This window comes from Phoenix dactylifera, chromosome 17, assembly GCF_009389715.1.
Source record: "Phoenix dactylifera cultivar Barhee BC4 chromosome 17, palm_55x_up_171113_PBpolish2nd_filt_p, whole genome shotgun sequence".
In the NCBI taxonomy this organism is placed as follows: domain Eukaryota; kingdom Viridiplantae; phylum Streptophyta; class Magnoliopsida; order Arecales; family Arecaceae; genus Phoenix; species Phoenix dactylifera.
Window position 1 is genome coordinate 10366225 of NC_052408.1, and position 25900 is coordinate 10392124.

At 39.6% G+C, this 25900-nt stretch overlaps 4 protein-coding genes across 7 annotated transcripts; all 4 read left to right on the forward strand.

Annotated features, from left to right (window-relative positions):
- Positions 1 to 423: 423 nt before the first annotated feature.
- Positions 424 to 7831, forward strand: LOC103711855. Its single transcript, XM_008798158.4, has 5 exons — positions 424 to 670; positions 1966 to 2103; positions 5670 to 5765; positions 5857 to 5946; positions 7233 to 7831. Coding segments are annotated over exons 1-5 (573 nt in total). The 5' UTR covers positions 424 to 669; the 3' UTR covers positions 7481 to 7831.
- An 890-nt stretch (positions 7832 to 8721) lies between these two features.
- Positions 8722 to 9105, forward strand: LOC103711902 (ethylene-responsive transcription factor 3-like). Its single transcript, XM_008798221.1, has one exon. It carries the CDS (start codon positions 8722 to 8724, stop codon positions 9103 to 9105), a length of 384 nt encoding a protein of 127 aa, XP_008796443.1.
- On the forward strand, positions 8892 to 17757 carry LOC103711854 (nicotinamide/nicotinic acid mononucleotide adenylyltransferase). Of its 4 annotated transcripts, XR_604855.4 has the most exons (11): positions 8892 to 9423; positions 9512 to 9609; positions 10346 to 10419; positions 11161 to 11246; positions 12397 to 12480; positions 14364 to 14448; positions 14855 to 14934; positions 15057 to 15277; positions 16110 to 16211; positions 16331 to 16389; positions 17217 to 17750. XR_604855.4 is itself a non-coding variant. In XM_008798157.4 (10 exons), exons 1-10 carry the CDS (start codon positions 9241 to 9243, stop codon positions 17317 to 17319), a joined length of 954 nt encoding a protein of 317 aa, XP_008796379.1. In that variant the 5' UTR covers positions 8892 to 9240; the 3' UTR covers positions 17320 to 17750. The 4 variants fall into 4 exon arrangements, 1 of the variants encoding a protein (XP_008796379.1); XR_604854.4 differs by lacking the exon at positions 15057 to 15277 and having other exon boundaries at positions 16331 to 16531; positions 17217 to 17757; XR_003386602.2 differs by having other exon boundaries at positions 16331 to 17750.
- Positions 17758 to 19822: 2065 nt separating this feature from the next.
- LOC120104291 lies at positions 19823 to 24771 on the forward strand. The gene is made up of 5 exons (XM_039115215.1): positions 19823 to 19949; positions 21387 to 21460; positions 22999 to 23712; positions 24106 to 24342; positions 24582 to 24771. Exons 1-5 carry the CDS (start codon positions 19823 to 19825, stop codon positions 24750 to 24752), a joined length of 1323 nt encoding a protein of 440 aa, XP_038971143.1. The 3' UTR covers positions 24753 to 24771.
- The last annotated feature ends 1129 nt before the right edge of the window (positions 24772 to 25900 follow it).

Here is a 25900-nt window from a genome sequence, read left to right on the forward strand (position 1 = left end):
ATTCCAATTCAAGGCGTATTCTCTAAGACAAATCTAGTACATCTGTGAGTCGCTCAAACATGCCTATGATTTTGTCTGGCTATTTAAGGCACGATATGCTGAGCAATCCTAATTTTGTCTGGCTAACTCAACATCGGCAAATCAGCAACCGAGTTCGGCCTCTGAGCACTATGGACGGTGTCCCGATCTCCGGCCCCAGCACGAACCCATTCAAAAAAGAGGTCGTTTCAACTGTTTCTTCCGACCTCATCTCTTAACCAGTTCCCAACCACGAGGTGCTCTTGAATGCTCCAGCTGTCCTCTCCTATGTTCTGTCTCATTATAGAACGCCGTTTATCAAAAATCTTCACCGAGAACACCAAAGAAAAGCCGAGGCGGCACGGCAAGAGAGAGAAAAAAAAGACCGTTTTTTTTCCCTTTGTGTTGAAGACAAGAAAGCAGGATGAGTGCATTCGATTCGATCCTCTTCTCTGTTCCACTGTGGTGCGATCCCTTGGCTTGGGTTTGACTCCAAGAGCGATCGAAATCCATCGGCCGTATTTCTTTGTTGCTTCCCATTCGATTCTTCCTTCTTTCCATATATTTGACTTTGGAACACGGACGTGCCCGCCGTGTCCTCGAAAGAGACCAAGAAAGGAGGTCGCGAACGAGCTCTGCATCGCTTCAAACAGTATCCTTTAATCCCCTCCTCTCTTTATCTCAATAGAATCGGATGTTGGGTCCTCTTTTGATGGTTTTTCAAGTGTTTTTTCGTGACCTTTTTATGGTCGAAATTGTTGTGGCTTGTTTTCGATTTAGGTTTGGTGGATTCATGGATTGTTTTTGATTGGGATCTCTCAATCCCGTTTTAATCTTTTGGGTTCTGAACGTGTGTAAAGGTTTGCATATTGGCAGGCGGTAGCTGATGAAACAGTTAGAAGTTATTCTTTCATGGAAAGTTTTTTTTTTCCTAAAAAAAAATGTTGCATATGGTCATAAGGCTAGGTTTCTTTTTGTGTATATTTTGTTGGAATTTTTACGAATCAAAGTCAATGGAATTTTGTCGACTGAAAGCAGACTAGTTTTTCTTTTAGTTTGATAAATCTCCACCATACACAGAAAATCTTAGCGAAGCCCCCCTAAAATAAAAAAATAAAAAAAGTAAAAAAAATCTTGCAGCCATTATGAGTTTTCTGATGCTTCTTTACTAATTTTAAATCAAAAAGGTTTCAACCAATTGTTAAGCCTAAATTCTAATCACTAATCATCTGACTCCCACTGACTACTCCTTTGGTCATGTACTCTTTGTAAAACTATTATTTGCTACGAAATTTTATTCAGAAATTGCAAGTTTGTATTCTGGAGTTGTTTCTAGAGAACTGTTACTAAATAGTATAGGAATGATACAGAGTACCAAGAATGTCTAAGGCAAGCAGAACAACAGACACAGTTGTTTTAAGTTCTAAAAGTTAAAAGTTCGTTTTTATTTATTATAAGCATTCCTCAAAACTCCAAGTTTGGGACATCTCCAGCTTTTATTCATTTTGTAATTTTGAATTAAACTGGTTTCTCTTGGATGAAACTTATCAGAGGAAAGCAATATGTTTGCTAAATTATAATTGATCATTACATGCAAATTGCAAAGCATGGATTGCAAAGTCATGCGTGATAGGATATACATGCTACATGGGATTTTTTTCTCTCTTTTATCTGTTGCATGTTAATGACAACATATTCATGATTGCTATAAGCCTGACAAATGGTAAGTGTTAGGCATAAGAATTATTTTACTTTTACAATAGATTTGTGGGATATGTGCATCTATGGTCATACAATTAGATGAGCATTATCTGGATAAGATTCATGAAGAAGACTTGTTATGGTCTTAATGTTGTCTAATTTAGGTTATAAAGTGTAACGTAATTCAAAAGGCAAAGTAGACTTTATGTTTATGTAATGATTCATTTTTTGTTTTATGATCAAAAGTGTACCCTCAGTTAAAAGTGAGAGAGCAAGAAGATACAAATATGACGCAAGAAGAGGCAACATCATATCCACCAAGAATTATGGAATCTCTTTCTGTAGAAGTCCATTCTTCGTCTGGAGATCCGACTTCAAATCATGGTAAAACTATTTGTTTGGATTGACTGCATTAATGATTAAGCACTTTATCAGCACTATCTTTTTATTTCTAGCATATGCTCATGAGATCCATACCTGGATACTTGTACATGTTTAATGTCTTCACCCAGACACTTGATATCAGTACCGACACTTTGTAGATATTATTTAGCAGATTCATTTTTATGTGCTCTACTTTTTCAAAGGAAACTTGTGCATCTATTGGTTCGGCCTATGCATGTATTAATTATAAAAGAGATATTATATAATATAAAGCAACCATTGAGAAATAAACTTTTGTGCTATATACAAGTATATTATCATGTTGCATTGGATGCCCTAATCAGTATTTGTGTCCTTACTGTTGGAGAAGCTTGAGTTGCATCCCTCATAATCTAAATGGTTGCCATATGTCATATGTCAGGGGTGAGCTTTTAGGTATTGTTCAATGAGTTGGAAGATCTACTCTTTTGATGCTCAGGATTAATAACCATCTATCTATACTAATCAGGAATATCTGCTCTTGCATCACTTGGGTTCCGTTGAACAAGAATTTCTTCTGAGTTGAGGTCCTTCAAAATTCATCTTGCACTTCTGTTTTGTTTATGGAACATACGGAAATCATCTTGGCACAAGCAAGAGAAAAATGCTCCCTACAGAAATATACAACCTTGAAGTGACATCAATTTCTTAAGGCCACTACCACTGAGTGGATTTTAGTCACGTAAATTGCAAATGCAACTTAAAGTTTTCCTTTTAGCAATAAAATTATTTTTGATGGGTTTGTATCCTCCTTTAACCCTAAATAAAAAGGTTTTTCTTGTAGCATGTTAAATATCTTGGACAACATTTTCATGTCGACTTGAACTATTTGCTCCTATACAAGGGCATTTCCTCTAGTAATGTTCACGGCTCTGGAGCCCATTCCACTTAACCTGGGGTCCAAATTTCAGGGAAGTGATCACAAAAAAATTAATGTAGCAGTTTGGGCTCTTGAAGAAACCAATGCATCTCCGGAGAAGTGAAAATTTGTCTGAAACTTGTAATGCTTGTTTAGATAGACTTTAGGTTATCGAAAATCCAAACATCATTTTTCATAAAATTGAACTACGCACTGCATCCATTTACAAGTTTATTCTCAGATGAATGTAAGTTCTGAACAATTCTCATCTTTGATTTGTGAATTCTTGTGGATCATTAAAGAGTCTCTATTAGTCTATCATGATATGTGTTGTGGGGGGGGGAGGGGGCCTTGAATTTAGTCCCACATCGGCTAGAGCGGAAAGGTTCCGTGCCTTATAATGAGGAGGGCGAAGCCTTTTCCTCACGAGGGCCCTTTTGTGGGACAAAACCGTGAGGGCAATCCCCCCGTCAGCGCTGGACGCGCGGGCCGGAAACGTCTCCCTCCGTCAGCGCTGGACGCGCGGACCGGAGCGCCCAAAGCGGACAATACCTCGTAGGGGACGCGGTCTCTTTCTGCTCGGCTCGGTTGGGACTAAGGCTGTTGCCGGGGTGAAAATCCAGCAACAGATGGCGCTAGAGGAAGGGCCAGCCTCCTCTCTCCATTGACTACCCTCCAGGACTGTGGGGGCCCGTTGGGGTAAAACCTGGCCGGAACCTTCCCGCTGGGGGGGCTATGTTGTGGGGGGGGAGGGGGCCTTGAATTTAGTCCCACATCGGCTAGAGCGGAAAGGTTCCGTGCCTTATAATGAGGAGGGCGAAGCCTTTTCCTCACGAGGGCCCTTTTGTGGGACAAAACCGTGAGGGCAATCCCCCCGTCAGCGCTGGACGCGCGGGCCGGAAACGTCTCCCTCCGTCAGCGCTGGACGCGCGGACCGGAGCGCCCAAAGCGGACAATACCTCGTGGGGGACGCGGTCTCTTTCTGCTCGGCTCGGTTGGGACTAAGGCTGTTGCCGGGGTGAAAATCCCGCAACAATATGAAAAATGAAAATAATATTTTCATGTTCTAGATACTGCAATTTCTTAGAAATTGAAAACTTGAACACTGGAAGTTTATATTGTTTGTATTTTTGGATGACATGTTTGCTAGGTTTGAGTCAAAGTTGTTCATGTGTATTATCTTCCTATGTTTCTTTAACAAGTTCTGACAAATCAGAATATGTAGAGCAGAACGAGAAAGGGGAAAGCGTACCTAAGTACCTAAAAGACCATTATATGACAAAGGCAATTTCTTATTAGTTTTGTATGGCAAAAGAAGGCTTGCATAAAAGGAAAAATATAGATGTCAAACCTCTGTTCTTTCAAAAGATTTGACCTCGTCCTTTTCCTTGAAAAGTGCCTTAATGGAAATGCATAAGCACTGACAAAGCTATCTTGTCTGACCATCAGAACAAGACTAATTTTGAAGAAGAATTTTACTCAATAATCAAGAAAACCTTGTTATTCGTAGTATTCTCTAAACTTGGAAGCAATTTGAAGACTGGATTATCGACTCAACAGGAGCAACAAAAATCCCAAAAAGAAAACAAATTCTCTTATAGAAAAAAAAAAACAATAATACAAAGTAAAGTGATGTGAGATTCTTGGGTCCAATAACTATGCTAAGAATGGGTTTCGCTCCACTCTTCTTGCTGATTACGCCAAAAGAAAGCAGTAATATGCTAAATGAACAATAAACATCTAAAAACAAGTGAAGTTATCACAGTAAACACTGGTATCAAGGTCCGCCGTACCGGTACCGGTCGGCGTACCGGTGGCGTCCCGGACCGGTACGAAACTGGTCCCGTACCGGTGGCGTACCGGTCCGAACCGGTGGCGTACCGGTCCGAACCGGTCCCATACCGGTGGCGTACCGGTCCTGTACCGGTTCTTCAACAATAAATTACCGGTACCGGATTTCACGCTGATCCGGTACCGGTCCCAGGCCGGACCGGTACGGCAGACCATGACTGGTATATATTAATGTGATGTGAGATTTTTGGCAATCCAATATGGTTCCGGTCCACACTTCAAGATCTTTTTGAGGCACACCAAAAGGGAACTGTGCCATGCTATATAGACCTGGTTGTCTCAAGAAAAAGCCCTTAAACTTGGGTTTTACCTAGGTCTCCTATTTTTGCATGCACAGTGATAACATAACTTCATTACCACTTTTTGGAGCTCAATTTGATCGGTGATGGAATTGCAAAGTTTATAGGTCACCTATCTGCTACTGCATCACAGGTTTGTGCAAAAGTTCCTTCTATAAGCAGTATTTTTACCAAATATCCGTACTTAACGTTGGTCAACAAGATATCATGTAAGCTCAATCCTGCAATTCCTTTATGTTGCAAAAGCATAGAGTCAAGACTTCAAAAATTATTATTTTTAGATATTTATGTTTAGCTTTGATAGCCAAACATGGAGTTTCATTACTACAAATGCTCATGTAGATCTTGTCTCCACCAAATGATGACTTTGAAGATCTGCTTTTTTCCTCTACAACTCTTAAATCTCTATGGATCTTCCCTATCAAGTTTTGCTACTGTCATGAATTTTATAATCAGGTATCATCTAAATTCTCTTATTGGAATATTTTCTCCCCTCACCAAAAAATATTATCTTTCAGGAAAAATGTCTGAGAATGATCCTCCTTCATCAGATGCAAAGATTTACTCGTCTCATCCTAAGAATTTGCTAGCATCTTCTAGTTATACATCCAAAGGTTAGATAGTATTTTTCAAGTTTGCTCAGGTTACAATATTTGCATTATTATAGCAAATTTTAGTCATATACAAGATAAGTTTACACTACAGGGAAGAACAGCCAAAGTACCGATGAGGATAATAGGACGAACATTAGAGCTAGTTCTGTTCCACGGCCTCGAGCAGTCTTGTCAAGTCCAGGTGTCTATTTTATCTGTTATATTTATTTGTTTATTTTAAAGTTCATATACTTTGTTCTTGCTATATGGGTCAGTCCTGCAAGCTGCTTGGTTTCTTGTGGTATGAGCAAGTTGATTGGTCATTTCCATATTATGCTGATAGTAGAGTTCTACTGATATGTATTAAAGCTTTCGAAAGCTCTCACACAGATTATTATAGATATCAATTATTTACCAAAGAATAATAGGAATATAGAATCTATTGAATTGTTTTTTTTTTCTATGGGCAAGATTCCATGAAGAACATCTTAAATTCAACTTGTCACCATGTCTTTGTATCAATGGTTTCATTTATTTAAGAACCATCGCAGCTGTTCAAACCCATTCGGTATACTTCAAACATTTGAGACTAAACCCTCTGTTCTATCTCCTCGTATTGGCTTTGGCAAGAGATCATATGGGTAGTTTCACTACTGCGATGGCAACACTGTGAAGCCTTTCCCCCCTCTCCTGTTGCATGTGGAACCTTGCATTTCAAAAAAGCATCAAACATGATTTTCATGTCTTTGTCCATGTCATAACATGTATCATCCTCATTTGAATTGCCATTTTTGGAAAACAAAACACATTAAACAAAAAACCATGAAAACCTTGTGCACTCAAGTACACTCAGTAAACAAGTGACGTTATCAAAGTGAGTGCAGAGAAAAATAATTAAAAAAATGCTTTCATACACTAGACTAGACAGAGGTTTATATTTATTTTTGAACTTTGTTTTATGTTAACAAGCTTGTGTATATGCGTGCCTTTGTATGTTTGGGTTCACCGGCTTTCCAACAATATCTGCAGCACCTTGCAGAAAATTGAATTTCATCTGCTTTTCACAAGGGAGCCTCAATATATGCCTCAGCCATTATGCTAAGAAGCTGGGGGCCATAAATAATAACGATAACTACAAGTAACTAACAAAGTCTTATTTATGATTCATCAATCGAATACCCTACTACTCTAAGACTAATCATGGCCAATCCTACAGCATTTTAGCGTAGTTCAGTATATAAAAAGGTTCTATGAGCTCTGTGTCCCTGTAAATATTACTGGTTACAGAGCAGCTTTGAGTAAGCTAATGTACATGATAAGAAGAATCTCTTCAGATGAGTTTTCGTTGGAGATCATCTCACTGAATGCACTATAGCTTGAATTGTGGAGCTGAATTCTTCCTTTAAGAATTACAGCTTGAGCTAATATGATCTTCCTTTAAGAATTACAGCTTGAGCTAATATGAAATGGTCATGTATTTGCTTTCAGATAATGATGATATAATTGGAAACCAGAATCGGCTGATTAAAGAGAGACATACACTACTGAAAAGGCAGAGCCTGTATCAAAACATTCAAGCGCAAGGAAAGCTCAGTCACAGGAATGCTAGAGTTGCAGGTCCCCTTAGCACAAGAAAAGTCTCCAAGGAATCTGGTGACAATCGTCTTATAAAGGAAAGGAAGCTTGGTCCTGAGGTAGATGCACTGAAGCAGAGATCAACTATTAGAAGAGGATAATCGAACACGGCATATCTGGAGCCTGATATCATAGATGTGCTCTACACCCTAGTAGTTATTTCACAATCATATGAGTGTTTGAACTCCCACAATGCTTTTTTTTAGTTTGCTAGGCGCTGGTCTGGATTCAGTTAATTAGCTCCTTGTAATTTTCTTTGATAAGAGAGCATATTCTCTTGCTCCACCAAAAGTCTCAGAGGTTGGCCTCCATAATTTCCTATCCTGAAATTAGTAAAAAAAGGCCTTGTATATCACATGTAATTACAATCTGCTACTTGCTGTTCTGGCATTCTCTTAGTCAAGATTACTAAAATGCGGTCCGGTATCTGAGAGGAAGATATCATCTTTTAACTGAAGTTGGGTGGGGAAATTGATCTGAAATCTGGAATTGTGTTTGAGTAACAATCAAAACAAGCATATAACCAACACAATGCGCACGCCGATGCCAACCAACATTTGTGGTGTTAACTTATTTGTTAGTCTGCTGGAAAAAAAAAAGTAGGGGCTGGTGCTGCAGCTCTTCAGGGGACATGATATAAACACTCATACATTCCAATACATATTGTTTTGTTCCAAATTGCAATTCCCTAAGGATCCACTATGTCACCCAAGCCAATACAAAGTAATTGGTAGTGACCCCTATTATTGATGAAATCATGGGCATATAAAAGACCATACTGATATTTCAAGCATAAAGGGACCACCATATGCCTGAACTCTTGGCCACTTGATATTAGAGAGCTTTGCTAATCGTCTTAAGATAAACTTTCTGAAGTAGCAAACAAAAAGAAAACAGCCACTAAAAGACCTAACTTGCAAACCTATAATTTAGATATCGCAAACAAAAACAAATCCTTCTTGATGCTTGTCCCAAATTAACGCAGTTTGCTACCCAGGCGGCAGCGGAAGCAACAACCCGGACGTTATATTACTCGAAACCGTGTGCATTTAGAGGGCGAAATGACATGAGTTGGGCAATGATCCAAGACCGACATCCTAACCAAACACCACGCACCTCCATCAGTGCTCTCCCTTCCCTCATCTATATCGGCTTCCGTCCTTAGAATCTCGATCGGCGATGAGAAAGGAGCGGGCGGCAGCGATGGCGGTGGCGGCCGATAGGTGAAAGAGGCGCGGTTCCGCGGTAGGAGGAAGCGGCCGTGGGGGCGGTCCGCAGCGGAGATCAGGAATCCCTCGAAGAAGACCCGCGTCTGGCCTCGGCACCTTCGACTCCGCTGAGGATGGCGCCCGCGCCTACGGTGCCGCCGCCCTGCTCCCTCCGCGGCCCCGAGGCCAAGACCAACTTCCCCCTCGGCCACGGGTCCGCCATCCCCTCCTCCACCGTTGCTGCCGCCGTTGCCGGATTCCCCTTCCTCCACCACCCCCATAATTTAGCCTCGCCGCCCGATCTTCCGCCGCCGCAGCGGCCGACGTCCAGCAGCCTGAGGAGCACCGTGGAGTCCTTCAACAGGCGCCGGCTGTGGGCGCCGCCGCTCTCTCTCCGGTCCTCCTCCCGCCTCCGACATCCGGCCAACCCGCCGCCGCCCCACCATCGGAGTACTACCGGGGCCAAAGCCGCCCTGGCCGAGCTTGTGGGAAGGGAAGAAGGAGGCGTAGTGCACTAGAGCTCGACCGGTTGCCACTGTGTTTCCCAGTATTACCCTTTAACAATGAACGGCTAGGATGATCAGTTGATTTCCGAAGCACCATAACAAACCCTCTTTTTCCGACCCCTGCCTTTCTGCGCCGATTCCCTTTGTATGCTTCCGCCTCTTCCTTCTCATCTCTATTCTCTCGCCCACCTATTTCACCAGATCGGTCCAAGAGCCCAGTTAAGCTCCAGCCTCGCCCGCCTTGATCGAGGACTAGCAAGAAAGAAGACGAAGACATCGACAGCTTTCATCTTTATTGGGAAGGGAAGTTTCTCCGATCAATCCAAGAAGGTACGCTTTATTGATCCAGAACCTCTCATACTGGGGTTTCGAACTGGATATTAGAGCGCCAATGCCGTGATCTTGTCTTTGGTACCAGGATCTGGGCATGGATTCGTTCGTCGATGTTCCTCTTCCCATGGATAAGCTTTCGTTGGGGGCTTTAGGTGAAGCCGGCGGCTCCGAAGCCGTAAACAAGTACGCCCCGAACAGATTGTTATTGCTTTGCAATCAAGAATGTCTTGATATTATTTTTTTAAATGCGTCAGGATTTCAGAAAAGGCCCCTGTTTTCTATCCCATCTAAGGTTATTATCTTTTCAGGAATATGCGTACTCCTCTAAATTCCTTGTTAGCAATGGGTTCATGTCTTCAATTCTCTCACCAGATTATTTTTATTTAAAAGAAAACATGTAAACCCCAATAATCAAATTGTGTAAATCAGGTCCTCCGTATCTGGAAAAGAATTTCAAAACCCACTTTTTTGGGGGGGTTAATGTCTTCCATCTGTCTAAATTATATAAAAAATGGATCATCGGTTAAAAAAATTGGTAATTGTTTTGCTTTAGGATCACGGGATTTGTTAGTCACTATCTGATGTGCTCCTAATTCAAAGTGACCTGCATAATATACACATAAGTGAGCTCCACCTGGAACATGGGTACATGTTAGACTGTGAGATTACTCATTGCCGTTTTGTCACTGTTGTTTGACATCCAGGACTACATATACTGGACTTGTTATAGTATTTACTACATATGTTATCATCAATAAAGAGGGTTTTTGGAGAATCTTTTTCACGCCATGTTAAACTCAAATATAGTAGTGGAAATTATACTGCTTTATTTTGTATATGTGTAAGTGTTGTTCATGTTTTGGAGTTTGCACTACTTAGTTCTAATCTCTCTCTATATATATTTCTATGCTACTTTCAGGAATCAGAGTTTTGTCGTTCTGGTATCAACAGGAAGCTTCAATCCTCCAACTTATATGCACTTACGCATGTTTGGTATGTTTCCATACCATGTTATTGTGTCCATTTCTATAGTTATTGGAACTCTATTTGATTATGTTTGTGACTTCTTATAATTTTACACAGAATTATCTCATGGATCAAATGCACCTTGGGCATTTAAACATCCTTCACTATCATTAATAGTTTTAAGAACATGAGAATGGTACTGAGCTATAGTGTCATGGCTATACTTGACTAGTTATATAAAATGAAAGTAGAGAAGCTTTACATCTGAATTGCAGGACATAACTGATTTTGTTATTGTATGTTCATACTTCCGAGTTCCTCTCATACAAGATATCTGCTTGTGATGCAGATCAAACAATTGATGACCATTTTTCCCGTAGGTCTCTCTAGTTAAAAGCTGAAGAAATATCTTGGTGTACTAGCGAGTTTTATATTTGTATGTGAATCAACGTATTTGGGTATGGATGAGAAACAGTGGAGATTCTGATTAGGTGCCTTCCTTTTGATTCTGGCCCAAGATTATACCATTTCCTTTTACTTTTATATGGCATAACAGGTGTTTCCTGTTGGTTTATCATGACAAGTAATACAAAAGTATATAAACATGATAAATAATGTGGATTGTATGCTTTTTGTTATGATGTACAATCTTCAATATTAATTTTGATGGTAAGTTCATTGGCATATATACGATAAATGAAAGATACGTATGTTTGTTAAAATTTGCAAGTTCCAACTAACAAATAGTGAAATTTGATCATATATAAGAGCTAGCAAAAGATGCATTGAAGGCGCAAGGCTATTCTGTTATAGGAGGCTACATGTCGCCTGCGAATGATGCATACAGGAAAAAGGTATGTAGCCTTTTGCAGTATCTCATTAGCACATATAGATGGTGAAAATAATTGATTGTTCGAATTCATGGCAACACAAATTTCATTTTAAATCAAAAATAGTACTCAACATTTAATGAATTCTTCCTGAGTTTACTTATATATAGTTTCAACAGAGAATTACAGGAAGTGGACATACTTCAAGGTGAACTAGAAATTGATTAGGGGCATCTTTCCCTATGTATGTATACGTATTTTCCCATATGCTTAATAACCAAGACTTGATTGCTCTAAGAATGACATGCTATTTTAGACAAAAAGCTATAATTGGTGAAAATAATTGATTGTTCGAATTCATAGCAACACAAATTTCATTTTAAATCAAAAATAGTACTCAAGGTTTAATAAATCCTTCCCGAGTTTATTTATATATATTTTTGACAGAGAACTACGGGAAGTGGACATACTTCCAGGTGAACTAGAAATTGATTAGGGACATCTTTTCCCTATGTATGTATATGTATTTTCTTATATGCTTAATAACCAAGACTTGATTGCTCTAAGAATGACATGCAATTTTCGACAAAAAGCTAGAGATTAGTAACTGTTTATCCCTAGTAAGAAATAAGTTTCAACAATGTTGATTTAGCAAGATCCAAACTAGGTACAGCTGCTGTGTAGAAATAATGGGCTACCACATAATATTGAGAAAATCCTTTTATTCACTAGTCTTTTATTAACATATACAACTCTTTTGGCAGCTGTGTCAAATTGATTTGTATTTGTTTGTCTTGTGAAGGTTTTTTGGCTTGTGTGCACCACAGAATTCAGTGATTTATGCTTTAATATGTATATAGTGTTCATGTAGACAACTCTTATATTTAGGTTACATAAAGGAATTTTTTATTAAAGCTTAATATTGTTATACTTGTATCCTTTCATCACAAGTGCATTATCTCCATACGCTAATGCATAAACAAGCTTTTCTTCTAGCAAAAAATAGTTCTTTAATCCTTATATTATATTCAAGAGTAATAAAGTAATGGTTACCTATCAAATAGTTACCATTTTAATAGTAGCCAAGTTGTTGTGGATGATTGTCACATATCTCAGTGTTTGTATGATTTTGGTGTTGTACAAGAGTAATCATAGCATGTCATCTTTTTCCTAGGACCTTTTGTCCGCCACCCATCGAGTCCAGTTGTGTGAGCTAGCTTGCAAAAGCTCTTCCTTCGTGATGGTAGATCCATGGGAGGTAATTCAAATTGAAATGTAGACTCCTGCATTTTGTTTATTTTATCTGATGTCTTCTTTTTTTTCTTTTTTATTTGCCACACTTGATGGTCTTATTATTTTAAACATTATCCATGTCTTATTTTCTGTTAGTAAATAAAATTCGTAACAATAGAGAATTTTGTGTGTCGCATAGACCAGACATGTCAAGCTTTCCCTATACTAGTTTTATTAAAAGTACACAATGAACCAGTAAATAAAGATGTATAAGTGAAGGTGTGACAATTCAATATGGAACATTCTTCAAAGATATCCTTCTTGACTAGTATGCTGGTTTGCAGTTATAGCCAAATTCTAGTTGCCGTCAGTTATAATAAATTCTTAATACAATTAGTGCTCCCCTTCATGTATGCTTGCTCTTGCCAAATCACTTTGAGCAATTTACTTTGAAATTTGAATGTTTGGAATTTTTGAAATTTCTATTTTCTGGACTCGAGACTACTAAGCTCTTCAGGATTCATTTGTACGCAATGATGTTTTTGTATTATCTACATTATTGTGGGGTGGTCTGCATTTCGACTTCTGGTATCTAAGTTACATTACTAGCTAGAATGTAACCAGAGAGTTCATACTGGACCCTGTTTCACTCAAATTCAGAAGCATTTTCTCATGGTCATGAGAGATGATTAATACCCCAATAAGGAAAACCAAATTCTCACCCAAATGCCAAAAGTTTAGTAATATCTCTGCTGTTAGTAAACCTATAATTAGTGTCTTACACCTTGCTTTGATGGATCAACATAATCTCCATGTATGGGTAAAAGTTATTGTTGATTGATGATTATAAGCTTCATTTACTTTTTTTATGGCTAGCCTTGTGCATCATGTACATGATATGAAGCTCTGCTGTATGCCTTCATGGTATTAGTAGCTACTGAGTAGTGCCTGTAGATGTTCTTGGTAAGGATGCACTATTAAGTTCTATGACAGGGAATGACACAAATCACATTGGATCATGAGATAGTACCGAAATATATGAAGTGGTTTTTGATATGGAGATGATAGGCAGTATGTTTTCACGCTGACAATGTCAATGGACAGCATATATGCTGCATTAGGTATTTGATGGTTGAAAAGATGTACTTCTCTTCCTTAAAACTCCAACACCTAGCTGGATCCAGATCCTAGGACATAGAAATTCCAGTAGTTAACATGAGTTGGAGTACTAAATATACTTTAAGTCATCCCCCATTTTGGATTATGAATCAAGTTGAAAATTATCGAAGAGCATTTTTCATCTTTGTTCCTTTAGCTAACTATGGAGCAAATCATTTCAAAAATTTTGATGTTGTTTGCTCATCCTTGGCAAGTTACATGGGTATGTGAAAATTATACAATAGATGCTCATTTATAGTAATGTTTTGGGAAGTCTTTATCCAACATGTGACTCAAATTCCTCCTTACTCTGTATCAATTACGTCTTTGAAGTTGATAGAAGCAACCATTATACTTCATTATTGAACAATGTATTGAACATCACTTTGAGCAATTGAAAAGAGAAATATGTACACACACACACACACACACACACACACACACACACATATATATATATGCATATATATTATGTATGTACGTACATATGTATGTATGGATGGATGGATGGATGGATGTACACATGTGCATATATGACAATATTGAGTGCTGCTCCTTGCTGCTAAAATTCTTTGTCTCTTCACCTGTTTGTTGGGAATAAATTCAAATCTTCACTCTGCAGTGATTTCCTAAGATTCTGTTTTTGTCCATTTGGTGCATCTTAGATAATCTTTATTCACTTGTATCTGCTTATCTTTATCTCTTTAAGGCATTTGATGATCGATTAATTTTGTCGAGCTCTTACTGTAGGCAAAGCAATACGGCTACCAGCGTACACTAACTGTTTTGTCTAGAATTAAGAGCTCCTTGTGCAAGACTGGATTGGCTAGTGAAGGTAAATAATGGAAACTCTTTCCTTGCACAGTTTTTTTATAGTTTAGGGTGTTTTCTGAATTTCATGTTCAGATTTCTGTTTTCAAATGAACCATAGTGCTGGATTTTAGAGTTTAGTGGTAAGTTAATCAAAGTTTGTCTTTTTCACTGCTGTACAACTTTATAGTCGTCTATTTATCATCTGCAATTCCTGATTTGTAAAATCATGCTGGTAAGTCCAACTTAAAAGTTCAAAATTATATCTTATGTGCATGTTTAGCTTTGTCATTATGCATTTATATAGTTTAATGGATATTTATGTTGAGACCATTTTTTCTGTACATGAATTATGTGTTATTATTTTTCACCATTGTTTCTCTTTTTGAAGAGAACTTTAGTAACTTTTCTTCTTTTTTTTTTTAATGTAGAATCACTCAAAATAATGCTTTTATGCGGTTCTGATCTGCTTGAATCTTTCAGCATTCCTGGATTCTGGATGCTTGATCAGGTAGGGAATTACAGCAGATTATCTTCATTATTGTTCAATCGGGCTTATTCATGATGTGCTTAACCATGAGAACATTTGGCTTCTATGAAGGATATGATTATGAAATACTGGTTATGATGTAGAGGAAGAACGGACAACCATTGGACTTGTTTAAAAGACAAGATAGCAAAAGTTATGTGCCACAAGGATGGTGTAACTACCATGGCTGGGAGTTCTAAATTCGAGAATGGAAATTCCTGAATTATTAGGTGTCCCCACTAATGACTAGTGCGCATGGGTGTTGAATAGCCTGATATTCCAGAGCATCTGACAGATAAACCTCCCACTTGGACATTTCCACATGGTACAGCTTCATAGAAATCTAATACACTAATACGTCAAAATGCATGGTTTTTCAGAATGAGTTGACTATTGAATAACACTTCTTGTCAAAAATTACCTGCCATGTCGTATAACGCCAGAAAAATGAAGAAAATAGGTGGCACTTCGTTAGAAATTTCTTGATACTTTTAGCCATTTATGTTTAGCACTTAAAACAGCTGAGGTAAAGGTCTCGTTACTTGCTTAACGTGGACCCTTCCTAAGCAAATAACTTTCAATAGATAAATAAGTTTCAGTTCTACTTTTAAATTGGAAATTAGTAAATGAAGCAGGCTCTTGTGGTACCATGCTATCCATGCAGAGAATTACCTTTGAGACACATCATGGAAGTGCGATTCTTGTTCTCCATTTCTTTAGTGTAAAACATTATGTACTTAAAGGAGTCAGTAAAGTTGAGGTTACAGACGTCCTGCATATAACATGAAAAGGAGAGAGTCGTATGCTCTAAGACTGTGAGGCATTGTTATGTAAGGAATATTTGCAGTAGACTGAAATGTCAAATTTTGATTGTCTGCTCTCTTTGATAGACAGCAACAGAGCAATTCTAAAGTTGGCTTCAACTATTCCGGAACAAAATTTTGTCTCTTTAGTTTTTCTCTGTTGAAGTTGGAAAGCTTATTGAAGCATGGACAGCTAGAGAACTTAGTTTTTGCTACAAAGATATGAGTTTATTTACATGCATTTTTGTCAGTTTTTGAAAGGAAACTCCACCTACTGATGTTCTTGCTAATGCTCGTTTGATCATAGTTTACAAAAAGAGAAAAATACTAATGATACTTAATATTACTTTCCAGGTCAGGACAATATGTAGAGATTTTGGTGTCGTCTGCATACGCAGAGAAGGAAGGGACATTGAGAAAATAATATCCAGCAATGAAATATTAAACGAAAATATGGTATCTAGCTATTCAAAATATCCATACTGGCTGTGCTTATTATTTTACTTGGTTTATCAGTTCTTGTAAATATAAAACATTAAAAAAATTATCTTCTTAATACTGTTTAATTTTTGCAGAGTAATATCATCTCAGTGGATGAGATAGTACCAAACCAGATCAGTGCAACAAGAGTGAGGTAATGATTTTGGTATATTCCCTCCCAAGTGGCGTGGCCCTTTTGAGTTGAGGGGTCAATATGTTCATTCCATTTCGCCCCTAGTGTACATTTCACGTGACCTGATGACCCACGCTGCCCCCTTTAATGCTGGAGCCCATATGTAAGAGCTCATATGAGAGTCAGTTGTTTTTAGTCTTTGCCTATGTTGTCTTGATAACCAGTTAACCACCAGAATACCAAAACACTTCAGGTTTTGATCAGCAAATGTTCTTGAAGATTTTATAAATCTTTGCCTTTCAACTCTTTTAGTTGCAAATGAAGGAGAAATGAAGGATTGTTAGATGAGGTATAGGGGGAATGTGAAAAGTGTTGGTGAGCTATCTAAAAAATTCAAATAATCAAGTTATCACCATGATATCACTGTAATATGGTAAACATATCCTTTTCATTCAATTATCATGACAAGATATCATGATGATAGTGCGGCAGCATTCCCAATAAATATGATGCAAATTTTATTTGGAAAATCTTTTCCATGAAACCCCAGAAGATGTCAAATGCATTTAAGATGAGGTAAGAAATCTCGGATGATGTTAATCACATCACGTGCTTATGTAAGCTGAGCCAATCAGACCACACTGTTGGCCTGATGACTATCTTGAACAAGAGAAAGCATGAAAACGAACAGCTTTTGTTCATAGTCTTGACATTTACCTGACACATTCAGAGGTTGGTGTGGAGTGATTGTAAGCTATAAGTTCCTGGCTACTTGACAGCCTTGCTTTGTCCTGTTTTCTCTAATCCATAACTTAAGACTAAGCCTTTTGTCATGCTTTATATTTCAGGGAGTGCATAAGGAGGGGGTTGTCAATTAAATATCTGACTCCCGATGAAGTCATTGACTACATCAAGGATCAGAAACTCTACCTGAAATCAAACGATGATTGATGCTGTTAGATCGACATGATTCGAATGATGACCGGCTTCTCAAAATAATATTATTTATGGAGTTCATTGTGCATTTTATGTGTGTAGTTGCTGTCAGATGAAGCATGATCCAAGCAACCTCAAAAGCCATTGCACTTTGCAATCTTTCATCCCATCCCTGAAGACAGCAATTTCATTCTATAGCATGGGCACTAAAAGGCAGGAGGGTCAATTAAGTGGGTTATCTATAGTGTCAAGATGTGGTGATTAAATGGTAAAATTTAATTTAAATACTGCAACATTAAGTGGGGTTTATCCCCTTCCTTTCAGTCAAAAAAAAAGGTTAAATTTTATTAAAAAGGCAAACTGTGGAAAAAAGTAGTGTTTCCAGCATCTGGATACATTCTGTCGTTCCGTTCTACCGGTGGTATAGAATTTAGTGAGTATTTTCATTTGTAAGTGTAGATATGAGCTTTGTGTTGCCATGAATGGATGACGGGGGCAGCCACTAATAATTTGAGCCATTGGTTATCTACTATTTTTGAACCGCGGATGATTAAAAAAGTGGGATGTTCTAAGACAGCCAAAAAATGTTTTTTCCTATTAAAAACAAAATTAAAAAAAGAGATATCAATATTTTGGCATGCATTCTTTCAATTATTAACACAATGCTGTAACTAAGTGAACTAAGGTCATTTTATATTATTAATAAAAGAAAATTATTAAATTCTATTGTTAGTTTATATGGTTCAGCTGCTTCATGTTGAAACTCAATGTCTGGCCGATAGAAAAGGAGAAGGAACAAAGTAAAAGAAGTATTAAGTTCCTTGGTTAGTTTTGGGGTAGTTCTATATACACCCCCCCTATTGCTCAGGACACCCCCCAAAAACCAAAAAAAAAATACCCAAACTAACCTTTAGTGTAATTACCATATTGCCCTTGAAATTTTCTCATACACCCCCCTTCCTCCTCCTCCGTTTCGTTTTGAAAAGAAAAAAAAAAAACACCCCTCAAACCTCCCTTAAACCCCTCCTCCCCCGTTCCCCCTTCTCCCTCTCGTCGCCGGCATTCTCCCGATCTCCGACCACCTCGCCGGCTTCTCCCGGAACCACCTCGCCGGCTTCTCCCGAATTTTTTTTTTTCACGGTTCGTGCTCCGTTCGGCACTGGATCGCCGAACAAAAGGCTTCTGTTCGGCTGAACAGTGCCGAACAGAAGCCTTCTGTTCGGCAACCCTCAACCGAACAGATCTGTTCGGCTGCACAGTGCCGAACAGAAGGCTTCTGTCCGGCACTGTTCAGCCGAACAGAAGCCTTTTGTTCGGCGATCCAGTGCCGAACGGAGCACGAACCGTGAAAAAAAAAATTTCGGGAGAAGCCGGCGAGGTGGTTCCGGGAGAAGCCGGTGAGGTGGTCGGAGATCGGGAGAATGCCGGCGACGAGAGGGAGAAGGGGGAACGGGGGGTTTTGGGCGTTGGCGAGGTGTTTTGGAGGGGAAGAGCGGGGTGGGGGGGGGTTTGGGGGGTGTAGAGAGCAATTTAGGTGAGGGGGTGGGGAGGGTGGGGGGTAATTTAGGAATTTTTAATTTTTTAGGGGTGTCCTTAGCAAATGGGGGGGTGTAGAGAGTATTTAATTTTTTTTTAATTTTTGGGGGGTGTCCTGAGCAATAGGGGGGGTGTATATAGAACCACCCTTAGTTTTGTTCGAACAGCTAGTTTGATCCCGCCATAAAATAACATTGAACTATATGCTAAAGTTGGATCATGTTGAAACTCCATTTATAGCTCATTATTATCGAAAGATTTCATCTGTACAAAACTTTGTCAGAAACTTCAAGCCGAATTTCTGCATGCCAGACTAACGGGTGGGGCGATATTTTGAGTGGAATAGGGTAATTCGAGTTGCTCTTGCATGGGAAAGGATAAATTGGTATGTGGTATTGAAACTTATCTTGTGAGTCCATGTCGACTCGTGGAATCTCAGAGTTGGTATGTGAGCTGCTTGTGTCCCAATCTTTCTAAAGGATGCCGAGAAGAAAGTGCTTCTGGTCTACCAAACTACAAATTTTGATTTGCATTTTGATCATTGCCAGCTTGAGACCCTGACAACCTACGTACACCTTACAGTCCTGCAATTGTCCTCTGGGTGATCTCAATTCGGCATTGATGCCAAGCGTGTGAAGTAATCCCGCAAGAAGTCAAGAAAACTTTGTCCCGATCCGATGCCACGTCATCCTGATCGAATATGTCCCCATCTGAGAACATATCCAAGGTTCCTAAATTTAAAGATGTTATTTTTGTAGGCGCAGAGAGCATCCAGGATTTCTTTGGCGCACCATTAGGCGGCAAGACAAGGCGGAGAAGATTTTTGTTGCGTTCCACTTTTGCCTTTTTTTTTGGGTATTGGGGGGTCACATGTTTTGGATCGCACAGAAATAGCAGCCATATGATCAGATTCTAATCATCGTTTGTTGATGGTCAAGTTGTGAAGACAAAGGCCAGGATATAAGGTCCTTTCTAGAGATTGATGGGCATTGGTTCCTTATGTGGGAGCTGCATAGACTTGCGTTTGGGCTTCTGGACCTGGGGTTCGGTGCAAGGGCTTTCCAAAAGCATAAAAAGGTCAGCTTTAGATAAGAATAAGGGCATTCTTGGTATGCTCTGCCACCATCTGGCCTTTAAAAGTTTTACCTTGTTGCATAAGGTTTTATGCATTAGAAGTTCAATAGATTTTCTTGCCTCAATAAGGTTTTAGCATGACCATGCTGCTACTCTTGCGAGGTGCTCTATGCTGTCACAAGATTAGCCCACTGAGAATCTTCTTGCACTCAGGAGAGAGGAGGAAAAAAAGAAGAAGAAGAAGAAAGAAAAAAAAGTCGTCCATGCATGGTCGGACTAAAAATATTAGTGGAATAATTAGAGATTTGATGTGTCTGGAAAAGATATTTTTGGTTTCTTAGTGGACTAAAAATATGTGGTTGTGTCCGCCGTATGTTCGAACGGAAGATTTTTTTTTTACATACACTGATACACAGAAGACATCACCTTATAACTGTTCATTCACAGACATCCCAAAGTTTGCATGGTTAAATAATCGTCATAAAATAAAACTCACACAGAAAACAAAATGTCGCATAACTATTCAATCAAGCAGATTAAGTTCTTCATTTTGTTATGCTAATATCAATAAGTACCAATGTTCTAGATTCCCAATTATAGAAAGTCTCCATATTCCTCGGAATCTAGGTACATGATGTAAGAATTAATTGAATGGAATGTCGCTATCATTATGGTCCAGCCTTGGTTTAAGGTTTGAAGATAGCAATTCTGCATCCTAATTTTCAACTTGCAATATTGAACCAAAAATGCTTTATGTTGGCGAATCAGCGTCGGGCACGTGGACGACTAGCCAGAATCGATGCACTTGTGGTCAAGTCAAGCCCACGACCAATGGTAGACCCGATCCCGGATACGCTATCCCAGGTCGTGTCTAGTGGGAAGGGCAAAACAGTCATTCGGCGCCCCGTACGGGCGTTCATAAGTCGCGAGTATTTCGGCCGAGGAAAACCCGTCGTTGCCCGGTCGCCCCAACGCCGGCGCCGCGCGGCCGTTAGAAACAAACTCCCGTCCAAAAAAAGAACGATGCCGCGAAACGGCGCGAGAAACGCTCCGTCCGCCGGCCCTCCCATGGGCATTTCTAGCATTCGGAAGCGTAGCGCGAGAAAGATCGCCTCTGCCACGTTGGATAGATGACACGTGGCAAATGGTTGTGGGACCCGCACGCCGAGCTGGATTTGGATTGAGCGGCCCCCCGTCAACCACGGGGGGCTTAACAGCTGACGGCGAGGTTCCGTTTGTTGGACGGACAACAACTGTTTACTATCTTCTCTCCCCGAACCAGAAGGGCTATATATAGGAGTCCAACACTTGACAGCTTTCTTCCCGAGGCTTTTGAGACCTTTTTTTTTCCTAATAATTTCTCTGCCTTTGGCTTGGATTGGTGAATCTGTTTCTCCTTAATCTTTTTGGCAGGACAATTATAGAGTGGTGTTTAGAAAATTAGATTTGTCTTCTTTCCCATCTGAATTTAGATTTGTTTCGAATTCAGAGCTTGAAGAAAGAGATGCTGCAGGAAATGATCCAACCGCAGGAAGAGCTTGCAATGGTAATCCTCTGAATCTCTTTTCTCTAAGCTTACTTTTATGTCTTTAATTCTTTATCATCATGCATTTAGAACTTACTTCGTTCTGCAATGTGAGGGAAGTTCTCCCACAAAATATTTTCCTTTAGAATTATCTTAATTTTAAAGCTTAGATTAACCGCATTCTTTGATAGTTTTGATGAAAAAGTCTCTGCTTTATATTAGTTCTATGAAGCATGAACTACTACTCCCTGGAAGCTTGTTCAAAGTTATGGAGGGAAGAGCAAGGTTTTGTTAGGATGCACCGGCTTTTTTTAAAAAACATGATCCATGCCTCAAGTTCACCAACCACCTGCAGTTTTAACATTATATATTCATATACTTTTCTTTTAGCAAAATAGAGCATTCGTCAGAATTCATTAAATTTCAGTATGGGAAACCTATTTTTCTACTTTTGATCGGTTCAACGACTATGTTCCTAAAAATTTACTAATCCCAGAATGTCATTATTTATTTTTAAACATCTTTCTTGGGCATTATAACCATTTTATTTTTCAGTTAGTTCTTACTACCCAAAATCCTTAACGAAGAGATTTCTTCCACCAGCATCATGCGCATTTAATAGATTTTTTTTTTCCTTCCCAATTTCCTGTCGTTCTCCACTCATGGATATGATGTACACAAAAAGTAATTCATAAAAACAAATTTTCTTTTTTTTCTCATGAGAATATAATTTCTATGTTAATATTTTCCCAGTAGTCTCTCGACAGCTCAACATGGTCCACGATGTGAGAATTCAACGAGCTCAACTACGTATTCATACACAAAGCATGTCCACATCCACTCTGTACATCTAAATATGCATGCTGATGGGAGCCAAACGATTCCTCCAAGAATCAGACAAGACATCTTTGAGAAAAGAAGTGATACAGGACATTTCACCTTGCTTCCCTTTCAAGCCGGACTTCTCTCATGCTCATCATTTCTGAGTTGATTCATAGAAATACCAACTTGTTTCATTTTCTATTATTAAAAAAAATAAGTTCTACCGAATTTTTATAAGTTTCACCTGCCATCAGATCAATGTCAGACCTTAGCCTTATGTTTGCCATATATCTACCCTAAAATTTGAAGAAAAAAAAATATTTATGATGTTAACTTTATTTTACTGAAGAATTCTTTTATTCTCGGATATAAAGTAGTTTTACTCAAATTTGAAAAATTAGCAACCATATTGTCGACAGCGTATGGGAGGTTTAACTGGATCCCATTTCGGCTGGATCCCACAATCCCACCACCGACCACCGACCACCATCCTCAGATCACAGAAGATAACGTCAATCCAGTAGTTGACTTTTTAAGTGTCACAGGTCAACGCGCCCAAACACCGTGGACCCTTCCACGGTTCCACCCCTTCATGCATCCACCTCACTTTCTCAAACTAGGCTATATATATATATACACACACATATAATAATAAGCTTGTTGTGTCCTATTTATAAAAACCATACAGCTGCTTCTGTAAATTCTCATGAAGTATCGTTCCATTTCCAAACTTACAGGAGGAACTCTCCAGCCCCATTGCCTCCCAAATCCTCGACTTCTGCGACGACATCAAAGACCTGTTTCCCGACACCCTCAGGACCTCTGAAGTCTCTTCCTGCTCCGGCGGTGGCGGTGGCATCGACCCATCCCCCTGCTACGACGACAACTCATTCATTCCCCCCTCCGCCTTCTCCCCTCTTCCTTCTTCCATGGATCCTTCCGCCTTCTCTGCCCTGCTCGACTCCTCCCAGCCACCACCTGACGATTTTGCCGCCGTCATCTCCAGCTACCCACCCCCTCCACCGCTCCCTGTGCCGCCGACAAACCTCTCAGGCCACCCTGACCGATGCGACAAGTCCGCGCTCGCAGATGCGATCGCCGACAGGTACACCGACTACTCGCCAAACTCCGCTGTCCAGCTTCTGGCGGGGCCGCTGCTGCCGCCGCCGCCGCCATCGGTGTACGAGGAGGAATGCTTGCCGTCATACATGTCAACGGTGTCGGCCTATGTGGGGTTGGACCCGCCACCATTTATGGATGCCGGCATTGTAGGTGGCGGCGGCGGGCTTTACTTGGGAGGAGGTATGAGTGTTTTGGAGGCTCAGCAGAGCTGGTATCAAGGAGGGATGAAGCTGGGGCCGCAGGAGACGGGGATGGCTCCAATGGACATGGTCGCGGGCGGGAGAAGCATAGAGTTCTACGGACAGTACTACAGCTCCACTGATCTCCAGGTATCTTGCAATTACTGGCACCACTAGTGAATTTATTATCAGAAGACGCTCATGCGGACAGATTCCATGCAATCGCAATCATAAAAAAACCACACCATTAGCTCTTCCATGTATCTGTCTCCCAGCGATGGAGCATGTGCCATCATAGTTTGATAAATTTATTGCCTCCTATTCAACAACATGATAAATCCTAGTTTTATGAATCTCTACAGATTGCCACCAACTTCCTCTGAAAATACCGATTTCTTGATACTGTCATGCAACATCATACGCTCAAAATAACAGTGAGAAATTTATTGCTACTGTATGGAGTCATCACAATGTGAGAGGAGACTGAACTATATAGATTTTTATGATAAATTCTTCGGCAAGCAAAATGGAAAAGAAATTTGATTGCAGAAGCTCCTTGATTTGATTATTTGTGTCTTGTTCTCTGTCAAGGTGCTCGGAGATAGCCACCAACATCTGGTGGGCGGTTGTGGCAGCCCCAAGCCACTGGTGGCTTCTGACGTATCAGCATGGGACGATTCCAGCTACAAAGTAGGCCGCCTCTCTGTCGAGGAAAGAAAGGAAAAGATCCACAGATACATGAAGAAAAGGAACGAGAGAAACTTCAGTAAGAAGATCAAGGTAAGAACCCTTCTCTGTAGACTGTAGCCGCCTCTCTCCCATGGAAGGGGGAAGATTGGGGAGGGCGGGGGTCTAATTTTTCTGTAACCTCGTAGCAAAAGTAACCATTTGATATTTCTCTCTCTCTCTCTCAGAAAAAAAAAGAGAAGTAATCCATTTGATAAATCATCTTTGATGTGTTTATTACACTTTTACAAATTGCTTATGCTAATAGTAGTATCGACGAACAAATAATGCAGTACGCATGCCGGAAGACACTGGCAGATAACCGACCTCGGGTCCGAGGAAGATTTGCAAAGAATGATGAGTTTGGAGAGGCAGGAAGACCCAGTAGCTCCACCAATCAGGAATATGATGACCATGAAGAAGTGAATTCCTTGACTCTGCTCTTTCCTTGTCCCTTAATTTAATATGCTTGCAGTCCGAACTCAGCGATGTTTTACTGCATAAAATGCAAAGACATTTTAGAGATGGAGAGAAAACAAACAACCAGAAATAACATAAAATACAGTTAATGATCTTTCAGATGAGGGCAAATAAAACTTAGAACCAACAAAGAAAAAAGTTGCCAAATTTAATCAATATTCACCTGTTTTGCACATTTGATGTATCCTGAGATTCAAGCGGACAGAGAATCAACAAAACCATATCCGACATGATAAAAACTGAGTCCAGAAAATTATATCAGGTTGGCAAGCTCAAAATGAATCACGCATATATAGATCTAGTTCTTTGACCTGTTCTGCACTTGGATAGTTGCAACTGCTGCAATTTATCATGATCGATCAATAATCACAGAAAATCACAACGCCATATTCCCATAATTTTGAAGTAGCTGCCTAGGTCAGATGGGTGCTGCATATAACAATGATCCATGAACTGTTCTTCATTTAATTTTCATAATCATTAAAAACAAAAAGAAAAAAGAATTGTTGCATAGCTAGTCATTCATCATTTCCCTCTTTTAATTTTTGCTTTCTCCATGATTAGTGCATACAGTGGCATTGATACCTTAATCCAGTTAAGGGAGAGGTTTGACGCTGATCAAGTTTGACTTGTAGCACACAGTGTGAGATTAAGCCATGATAGCAAGCAGACAAACAAATGGCAAGTTCCTCTCAATGGTCAAAACCATCCACTTTCAGGATCATCACTAGCGTCACTTATTTGCTGCTTTCTCCTGGACCATATGGTTCTTGCCAAAAGATTATGATTTGTTGCATCCAAGAGAAAGAACTGATAGTACCAGAATATGAAAATGGTTCGCCAGTTTAAGAGCAAAATTAATTAATAAAACCTACAGTTCGCATTGTTTGTGTACATTTACAATATATGAATATGGTATGCCTATATCATACATTTTATATTATCTGGCTACTCTTATTTGCAGGTAACGGTGAAGGACGAGGACACATTTGACCCCTCAGATATTATTGCAAATATCAGTGGTGTTAATTCCTTTCAATACAACTACACTATGGAGTCATGGATATGACCATCTTTGTGATAATTTAAAGTCAGTGTAAAATTTTTTTGCGAGGTCATTCACTAAAAGATG